Source organism: Podarcis liolepis (genome assembly GCF_965112155.1).
Source record: "Podarcis liolepis genome assembly, chromosome: 6".
NCBI classification, from domain to species: Eukaryota; Metazoa; Chordata; class Lepidosauria; order Squamata; family Lacertidae; genus Podarcis; species Podarcis liolepis.
The window spans coordinates 39,585,499-39,596,129 of record NC_139559.1 but is presented as its reverse complement, the minus strand read 5'-3'; the positions used below and the strand labels follow the sequence as shown (position 1 = coordinate 39,596,129).

Here is a 10,631-nt window from a genome sequence, read left to right as displayed (position 1 = left end):
CCATTTCAATCTGGTTACAGACCTAGTTATGGGACAAAGATGGCTTTGGTAGCTTTGATGAATTCCTTATGTCAGGAACTGGACAGGGGTAGTGTGGCTCTATTGGTTCTGCTGGACCTCTTGGCAGCTTTTGATACCATCAACCGTGGTATCCTTCTGGGCTGCCTCACTGAGATGGGACAAGGAGACACTGTTTTTCACTGACTCTGTTCCTTCCTGGAGGGACAAACCCAGAAAGTGGTGGTGGAGAACTCATGTTTGGCCTGCAGGGTTCCTCAGGATTCTGTTCTGTCTCCCATGCGATTTATTGTTTACAGGAAGCCACTAGGAGAGCTGGTCTAGAGTTTCAGGGTTCATTGTTACAAGTATGCTGCTGACACCCAGCTTTAAATCCTTTCTACCTAAATCGAAAGAAGTTGCCTCAGTTCTAAACTGGTGTCTGTAACATGTAACAGACTGCATGAGGGTGAAGAAATGGAAACTTAATCCAGACAAGACAGATGTGCTCTTGGTCAGTTGCGAGGCAGAACAGGGAATAGGGATTCAGCCGGTGCTGGATGGAATGTAACACTCTCACTGAATACACAGGACCACAATTTGGGTGTTCTCTTGCACCCAGCCTTGATGGGTGCTCATGTTCCTCAGTGGCCAGAAGTGTATTTGCACAGTTAAAGCTAGTGTGCCAGCCGTGCCTGTTCCTTGAGGTGTTGATTTGACACACCTTAGTTACATCTTGTTTGGATTACTGTAATGTGCTCTACATGGGGCCTTGTCAATGTTCTCTTGTGCATACACACAGAGAAATGAATCTGACACCGATGAAGCTGTGTGATCTGAACAGCTAGAGGGGAAAGAGCTGGGAAACACACTGGGAAGCGGGGGACAGACTGTGTTCTAAGGCAGCAATGTGAACACACCCTGAGTTCACCTAACTCAGCCCAACCAAGGATATGAGGTTGATGATCTTGTAATAGATCAATATCATTGTTTTCTATCTGTCTTCTGGGCTCTGTATGCACGAAATTGGTATCTGAAGAAGTGTGCATGCATACGAAAGCTTATACCAAGAACAAACTTAGTTGGTCTCTAAGGTGCTACTGGACAATTTTTTATTTTTTTATTAATTGCTATAGTATAGGTAAAGAAAAAATATAGCATATAAAGTGAATCATACCAGTAAATAATAATTTCATATTCATATATATATTCAGGTACAGAATAAGCTGTCTGCCACCTCATCCACCATGACACTATGGCACTGTTACTATGAATATTCAGTAGTAACAAATACATGTGCACAAGCATGCAAAAGATAAAAGCTGCAACAACCTATTAAATCAATGGCTGCTTTGATCATGCATGCCCCTTTTAAACACATTTTTGTTCTAGTTGCATTTGCTTTCATTTGCCATCTGTTTGGCATGCTTCTCTTCTGCTGAGCTACCCAATCATGAAGAAGTTCTGTACTTGGCAAGACAGTTTTAATGTGAGATAAGCCGACTTTGCTACTATCAGATGACTCCAGGCATATTTGAGTCTAGAATATAGATTGCATGCATGTGACTAGCTGAGCTAATGGCCCCTCCAGACGTCCTTTTCATTACACATTCCTGATGCTTTGTGCTTATTCTGCTTTCAATACAATAAATATTTATTGATTGTAGCAAATACAATAAAATACACAATAATAAAGGATACATAACTATACTCGCCATAAATAAAATAAAACCAGAATCAAAATTAAAATCAATTATAAACTTTTTTGAAAGTAGTTCTAAATTTTAACTTTCTCAAATTAACGAGTTTCCTTTACAAACCCATTGATGCTTGGCTCAAAATTCGTGCTCAGGTTTTATTCGCTGCAGTTGCAAACAGTGCCATTTGATAGACTAATACAGTGTATGTGCTCACATTTATCAGATAACAATACTGTTTTATCCTGCAAAAGCTTTGAGGTGGTCACACTGCTTCATTCCCAATCAGTGCATCTCCCATAGCTCCCTGCTGAAATCCCGTAAATATTTATACCACAAATGTACTGGTTTATTTTCATCCTGCTTTTGTTGTGCTGTAGCCCTTCTGGACAGCAACAGCGGGATAGCACTGGGATAACATTGCAGAAGAATCTAATGCAGGATAAACACACCACTAATGCACTTTCCCACAAGTCAAGAGCAAAGATACATAGAAGACAATGTGTTAAAGCACTAGTCTGGATGGGCCATAACATCTCATTCTTGATCTGTAAACATGCACATTATGCGTATTATAAAACACAAGGCATGAGATTTCCAGCAGACTGACCACAGTTTTTGCAAGAGTAATGCCTCAGATGGAGGGAGTTTCCGTACAATGGTAAATCAGAAAGATATTTCAAACTTACGTCAGGTTCAAATTCCACTGGGAAGGGAATAACTTTATTGGGAAGGCTGAAGTTTTGCAGTGAGTTTTCAAGCCTGATATCTGAGCTAAAACAGAACTGTCAGGGGTTGTTTATTCATATATCTTCACCTCTGCCGCCTTAATTCCTGGCAAGAGTCTTATGTATTTTTCTCCCAGCCTGACTCCAATAGTGAAAGTGAGCTGCTCAGGGAGAAAAGTATCTAAAGCAATGGAATGCAAAGAGGAAGAGCAGAGAAGGAAGAGGATTAATGTTGTTTTTGATGTTGACATTGAACTGCAGCCACCCTCTACTCCACCCTGCTGTACACATGAACAGAGCAGACATTTGAAAAACAGATGTAGAGGCCGCCACCAGGTCCACTTTACCTATTGAATAAACATAGCAAAAGGACAACAAAAAGGACAACAACCCCAGTTCAACAAATGAATCCCATCAGCAGACGCCCCGTGCAAGGACTTTGGTTTGGGCAGTGGTGTTTTCTGCCCTCTCTTCCCCTGTGTCCATCAAAATGGGCTTGGGGGTGTCACGAGAGACTCCAGAACAATGCAGCAGGGAGAGGGGGATTTTTCTGTCTGGCAAGCTAAAATGCTTGCCCAGATACAATGAGCATTGTAGAGCAACACTGAATTTCTCACGGTATCTTTTAAGGGCATGTGGCATTGCGTCTTTTGTTTACATCAAAAAACTGATAGCATTATTGTCAACACATAGGACTCGGCTACATTCGTCACAATACTTTTTGAATGCGTTATAAACATTAAACACCAGATGGCACCAAAGAGCAAAAAGGAATTTATATGGATTTTTACATAGGCCTTTTTATCTTTTGTTGTAACCATTTAATTTCTGACTGATTTATAGCATTTTTAACCTGTGTCTAGATCCACCCATAGATGAAATAGTTTCCGACCCAATCGTTTACAGAAATGGATCCAACAGATCTTTACAGAAAGACTGCAGATACACAGTTAATCCAGTTAGGAGCTTTCTAAATGTTAATTCACCATTGTGAAGAACAAAAACTATGCTCAGTGTCAGCCTGGCCTTTGGTGGTACAGAAAGCTCCTTCTTCAGGTAATTTCTAATTTATTTCTGGGGCATGAAATAATTCACGCCATCAAACTGATTTACCAATTGTCAAAGGCAGCAGTAAGAATGAATGGGCTTGCCTCTTGATCCATTATAATATACAGAGGAATGGAACAAGATTGCTCCCCCTTCCCTCTGTTATTTGTTCTAACTTTGAAGCCACTGGTGGTGGCATTAAGAGCCAACTTTAATAATAAAGGACCATAATAAAGGGAAAGGAACATTTAATAATTTTATTTGCTGACAATACGGTTGTAATGTTATCTGGTCCCTTGGTGGTTCATATATAGTGCAAATAGTACAAAAAAGTGGCTTTTATAAAAAGAATAAAAAATACTACAGACCTGACAAAATGATAGGATTTATATTGAGAGCGGGGCTTGAATAAGAAAATGCTATTTCTTAAAGGGAGAGGGAGGAAGGACCATATACATACTTACAGTGGCGTAGCGTGGGGGGTGCAGGGGGGGCCGGCCGCACCGGGCGCAACATCTGGGGGGGGACGCTCGCACTTGCAGCTCTCTGCCCCTACCTGGCTCACTCACTCTCTCTCACTGCAGTGCTGGCTGTGCGAATCCAATCCGAGCCGCTGGGTCGCCGCCCACTGTGGAGGGGGTGGGTGCCGGGTATGCGGTGCGGAGAGAGAGCGAGGGACTATCTGGGGGAGGGACAGTGCAGCAGCCGCCCAGCGCAGCGCTGAGCGCGGGAGAGAACCACACCAGACCAGACCAGGCAGCAGCAAGAAGAAGCTGGCAGCGGCGGCAGGTTAGGGGTTGCAAATTACTTGCCTTGCCCCGGGTTAGGGGGCGCAAATTACTTGCCTTGCCCCGGGTGCTGACAACCCACGCTACGCCGCTGCATACTTATGAGGCAAACCAGTGGGAGGCAAATTTGGCCTTTGGGTAATAAAGATGAGGAAAAACCCTGGTTGGTACTGAAAAACAATGGTCTAGATGGAATACCTGTAACCACAGGTATTATTTTTTCTCATTAAAAACTTGGGGGATGGAACCTAAACTGAGTTTGTAGCCCCTATTAAAAAACCAGAATTTTGGAAATTTAATCAAAGGTCAAACATTTAGTCCCGCCCCCCCCCCCAATCTCCAGTTACTTCTCTTTTCTACCACCCACATTTTATGGTAAAAATCAATCCCAAAGTATCTTGTGATAAATCGCTATATAGGCTTTATTATTTTTACAATAAAAATAAGGATGTGAACTTTTAGAAGAACAAGTGCATGACAAGTTAGCTCTTTTATTATAAAAGCTTTCATTAAGCAACAAGCAAGCAGAGAGTTGATTAATGCATCCAAGAAGATGGTCTCAGCATGAATCCAAAACCTGCACTAAAAACAATATAGAGATGATGCTATACTCCAGTCCAACTCTCTCTTATATGAACCTCCACTTTTCACCACAGTGATGGTGTTGTAAACAAATTAAATGCTCATACCTATATTTGTCCCCTTTGGTTTGTGTGCCATCTACTGGCAGATTTATGGGATATGGTACTTCAGGAAATCAATTCACTCTCTAGATAGGACCTTATGCCAATACCTTCCCTAGCATTGTTAGGTTTCTGGGATGGATTATATGAAAAATGAATAGATAAAGAGTTGGTTGAGTTTTTCTTAATTGAGGCTCAAATAGCTATTGCTAAAAAAAATGCAATTTGCTTAAGAGGTTTAGTTTATCAAATATGGCCTGTTGCTGGGCTTTTTCAGGGGGAACTCATGGGAACTCAGTTCTGGCTCCTCTCAGGTGAGCACTATTGCCATTCTAAGAGAATGAGGGAGGTCTTCATGGTGAGTTCCGGCACCTCTTTTTCTAGAAAAATAGCACTGTCTGTTGCAATGGTAGAAAAATTTGAACCAAGATTAAAACTGAGATAAAGGAATAGAGCTTTATCTTTTTTGTAAATAATGATAATATTCATACAGTTCCAGCAAAATATGCTAGTATCCTTTTCCCCCCTTTAGAATTTATAAGGAAATTTTCCCTAGGTATACACTAAAAAGAGGAATAGTAATATGCCTTTTGACATATGACAGAATGTGTCATCATCAGACCCTCTGTGATTGCTCTCCTCTGCAGATAGACAGAAAAATATTTATAAAATGTTGGAACACAAATGGTAATATGTTCTTTTCTTTTTTGTGTTATAACCTAATTTTTTCTAACACTGTGTTTTTAAAATGAAAAATAATCACTATTTTTATAAGAACTTCTTTTTTATACCTTAGAAAGTTGACAGTAATATTACACTTCAAAAGCACCTAACATTTTCAAAGCACTGTACAAATATTAAAAGAGTACCTCTGCCCCCCCCACCTCCACCACACAACACAAAGAGCGAAAAAAGGATGGGGAGGGAAGAGGAAACACAAACAAAGGAGCAGGTACTTCTTCACTGCCAATGTTGGATTGGATAGGTTAGTCTCCCCTTGTGATTGAAAGCTATGTCAAAGCAATAAAGATCTGAAAGCAATGTTCATGGAATTGATAAAGAGTACAGTATTGGTTATTTCATTTTTTTTCCTAATCTTGTTTAAAATTTTAAATAATGAAAAATGTATTATTGGTGGGCTTGTGTTTTTGAGTTTGTTTGCCCTTCATTGCACGGAATCAAATATTTGTTTTTTGGAATTTGACTATAAATAAACATTCATGTGTTAATGTACTTTGAGGGGGTTTGGGGGGGCGTTCTATGTGATTTCTGCTGATGCTGTGAATCCCTAGCCTCCCATTTGTGTACTTACACGCAGAAAGGCTTCTGCAAGCCATTTGGCAAGGGCACACAAGTATCTGATTAATGTGGTTTTGCTTCTGACTGCTAGACCAGATGACTCAGTATACACTTGACGTTTAAAAAAAGAGTCTGCTTGGAAATGCCCTTAAGATGCATAAATCCCCAATTTGTTTATTAAAACTAAGCACTGGCATTACGTTGCTACCATAGTTTTGACTTTTCTGTGAAAACTGGAAATGGCCCAGCACTGCTGCTAAATCTGACAGTCAGGGAGTATTTTACTGTGCTAACAGAATCATACTATGTTTGGTACCTTAGTGCTGAGATCCGAAAGTCATATTCCATTCTGTCCTGGCTCCATTCATGGCTGCCAGATTTTAGTTGGTGTGGGGCAGTGGTTATTTTGGAAGACCTAGGCTCAAATCATCACTCAAAATAGCACACAGCCACAAACCTCCATGGGTGACTTAAGTCTCAGCTTACCCTACCTCACAGACTTGCTGCATTAATGTTTATTTTGCAGGTAGCAACAACATTTGCCAGCATGGCAACCAACTCTAACTGCTCACAGCACCCAGGATGTGGCAGAAGAACAGGATGTAACCGGAGAAATTTCTTTTATTTGTGAAAAAGAGGAACTCCACGGTTTAACGTAATTGCAATGTTGAGAACACAAGAAGAGCCTGCTCTATCGGGCCAATGGCCCAGCGACAATTCTGAGGGCCAGCAGCCAGCCAGGCCTGGAGGGCCACATTTGGCCCCGGGCCCGAGGTTCCCTATGTGTAGTAAGCCTTCTGTACATTCCCCAGGGCCTGACACTAATCTAATCTGAAATACAATATTGTTCAGGCACGAGTGAATATGAGACTCCTGGACTGCAGGGGGGTGGACTAGATTGACCCTAGTGTCCTTTCCAATTCTGAAGCGAGTTCTACGAGTCTATGTAGTTTTATCTTTGAAAAAAAGACACATGACGGCATTCCCACACACGCCTTGCCAAAAAAACAACATCATCACCACCACACCTTAACATTCCGCTTTGGGGCGTAACTAGAAAACCGAGCGAGGCTATAATTCTGGGCTGAGCCTTAAGGGTCTTTAAACTTTCCAATTCCCCAAACGAGTAACTATTTTCATCCTGTGGTAGCAACATCCTTGGCAAGTCTGACAACGAAGCGCTGAACTTCCCAGGCTTCACGTCATAGCGGGGAAAACAAAAACTTTGTGAGAGGAGAGAGGACAGAATAATTTCCTTGCAGCTTTTGCACTTCCCAGCGCGAAGAGGAGGAGGCGGGTTCCCCCTCGCGCGCCGCCGCAACCCCCTGAACCTCCCGCTCTCTCCGCCTCGACGGATTCCTCCCCTCGAGGCCCCGCCCCGCGGACTCTCGCGGCGGCGTTCTTGGAAGCCTTAATCGCTCCCTGGAAGAGGCTCTTCTTGGAGGGCGCGGACGCTGCGCGCTGCGATGCTCTCGCCGCCCAGCCTTGGCCCGGGGCTCCTCGTGCTTTCTTCATTACTTTCCGGCGTCCTGAGTGAGTAGCTAGAGGGAAAGCGGGAGTCGCGACTCGACAGAGGGGATCCCCCCCCGCCCCTTGGAGCCACTGGGAGCCAGCTAGGAGTGTCCACCATCCTGCCCAACTTCAAATATTGGTTCTTTATACTGTAGGGAAGGATTTCCTCTACGTGTGTGTGTGTGTGATGGGCGCTCCTAGCTCCCAGTGGCTCAAAGGGGCAGGGAAACTTGGTACACACACCCACACCCACACCCCATATATAAATATATATATATACATAAACACCAGCCCCACGCTTCAGCCTTCAGGTGTTGTAGAGCTACAACTCCCATCATCCCTGACCACTGATCCTAGTAGCTAGGGAGGATGGGAGTTGTAGTGCAACATCTGGGGATTCGAGTTTGAGAAAGGCACATATCTGCGCACACACACACACACACTTTTCTGCACCTGTTTAAAAACATTCCTATTTAGACAGACCTACCCAGCTGCTCAGAAAGTTGAGGTAATGTTAATCTGTTTTAGTATTTTAACTTTTGTACATTTTTAAAGTAGGGTTGTAATTTTTTTCTTGCTTTTACTGTCCTTTGTAAACCACTTTGGGTGTTTTTACAATCAAGCAGTGTATATTTTTTAAAAAAATAAACACACACACGTAGTATAGTATTTCATCATATAGAATCATAGAATGGTAGAGTTGGGAGGAGTCCTGAGGGTCATCCAGTCCATCCTCCTGCAATCTGGGTATGTGGGGGGGGGAGGTAGTATTTCATCATATATGCCTGTTGTTTTAACTATATAATTGGTAACTGGATTTGAGTAAATCTTACTCAGCAGCATAAGTAGGAATGCCAAGCAGAAACAAGTATTATTCTGAATGATGTTTGAATGAACAAGCACATTTTTAATCTAGAATGGAATACTTTATAGTTAATCCAGTCACTAATAGTATGAATGGAGGGGTGGGGTAGGGAAAAAGAGACCAAAACAACTTCCCAGCCAAGTGGATGTCAAGCCTGTTTCTACATTTTAACTCCCCTGATATTTCGTTCCTTTGTTCTTATTTGATATACCGTATTTTTCGCTCTATAACACGCACCCAACCATAACACGCACGTAGTTTTTAGAGGAGGAAAATCCGTAGGCATGCCACCCGTAGGCATTCCCTCCATAACACGCACAGACATTTCCCCTTACTTTCTAGGAGGAAAAAAATGAGTGTTATGGTGCAAAAAATACGGTAATTTGCCTCACCCAAAGAGCACAAAAGAAAGAAAGAAAGAAAATACCAAATTGTTTCATAGAACTTCCATACTTATAGAACTTAAAGTCACCCTAACTGGAGTGGTACTTCTTGGTAGTATGCTTCTGAAGGTCAGCTGGTGGAAATTGCAGGAGGGGAGCTTGGCCATTGTGAGAACAGGATTCTGGACTAGGTGGATCATTGGCCTGGTGCAACAGGCTTTTTCTTAAGTTGTTTTGTATATGGTGCAACTCAGGAATAGGTGAAGTCCCATTGACTGGGCCTTCTTAGAATGTGATATTTAAAGATGATGTATTACATTTTCACCAAGTAATTGGTTCTAATAACACAATACCCAAATAATCAGCTTAATCGAAATAATCTGCTGTTTGTTGCGTAAACTGCTTAGAGAGCCTGTTTGGCAGAAAAGTATGGTGGAAATGAAAAACAACAACCCTGTCAGTAGTTTGTTGTTTAACTCTTGAAGCACATCTAATTTGATGGGAATAAACTACCTCCCGCCTCCCCCCCCCCAACCACAACCATAGGTATCAGGGCTGAAATAAGTGCTGGAAATCATGATGGCAATTTGGCTCTCCTTTCCTCTTGATTACTAGTGTTAGTGACCAAAAAAGAAAGCACATTCCTAAAGCAATTTCTACAATTTCAAGTTGTTGTTGTTGTTGTTGTTGTTGTTGTTGTTGTTGTTGTTGTTCTCATCATCATTAGTTACACACCCTCTACCAACAGGTCCCTGGTTAGGTTACAATTTAAAATTCAAAATTTAAAACAGTTAAAACAGTTAACAATCAAAGGAATAGAGTGGGCCCCAAAAACACACATCTCAAAGGTGGAGAGGTTCATCTTCAGCTTTTGCCGAAAGCTGAATAGTGAAGAAGCCAGACACATATCTGTGAGGAGGGAATTCCACAGTTTAGGGGATTCCACAGAGAATACAATCTTCTGGGCCGACCCCCCCCCCCCGAATTCCGAGGGCTGTGAAACTCCCAAGAGCTTCCCCTCTGCTGATCTTAACACCTGTGAGGTTCTGCAGGGAAGGTCTTTCAGGCTATGTGGGGTCTAAGTTATTTAGGGCTTAAAACACTAAAGTGAGTACTATACAGTGGTAACTCAGGTTACATACGCTTCAGGTTACATACGCTTCAGGTTAAACACTCTGCTAACCCAGAAATAGTGCTTCAGGTTAAAAACTTTGCTTCAGGATGAGAACAGAAATTGGGCTCCGGCGGCACGGCAGCAGCAGGAGGCCCCATTAGCTAAAGTGGTGCTTCAGGTTAAGAATAGTTTCAGGTTAAGAATGGACCTCCGGAACAAATTAAATACTTAACCTGAGGTACCACTGTAAATTGAACCCAGAAATGAACTGGCAGTCAATGCAGCTCTTTTGGAACAGGGCCTATGTGAGGTGATGTTCAGAGGTTATTTTAATATAATCCAGTTTGAGGGAGTACATGGTTCTGGGGCAGTTAGCTTAGCACAGTTTTTAAGTGTGCTCTGTACCATTCTGTTAAAAAAGACAGTGAATTATTATTATTATTTAAAATTATTCATCTTTTTTTTACCAAGGTAATTCAAAGCAACTTTCAGTATATGTACATACAAACACATACATT

At 42.0% G+C, this 10,631-nt stretch overlaps 1 protein-coding gene across 13 annotated transcripts in view; it reads left to right on the top strand.

Annotated features, from left to right (window-relative positions):
* The first annotated feature begins 7,283 nt into the window (after positions 1 to 7,283).
* The window catches only part of LOC310709369 (membrane cofactor protein-like), a 55,870-nt gene continuing 52,522 nt past the window's right edge, over positions 7,284 to 10,631 (top strand). For 3 of the 13 annotated variants that reach the window (XM_083508918.1, XM_083508910.1, XM_083508916.1), the window contains exon 1: positions 7,344 to 7,772. In XM_083508918.1, the coding sequence (XP_083365044.1) occupies positions 7,706 to 7,772 (67 nt within the window). In that variant the 5' untranslated portion in view covers positions 7,344 to 7,705. Of the gene's footprint in view, positions 7,773 to 10,631 lie in introns of all 13 variants that reach the window. The other 10 variants (XM_083508909.1, XM_083508912.1, XM_083508908.1 and 7 more) reach the window with 7 other exon arrangements.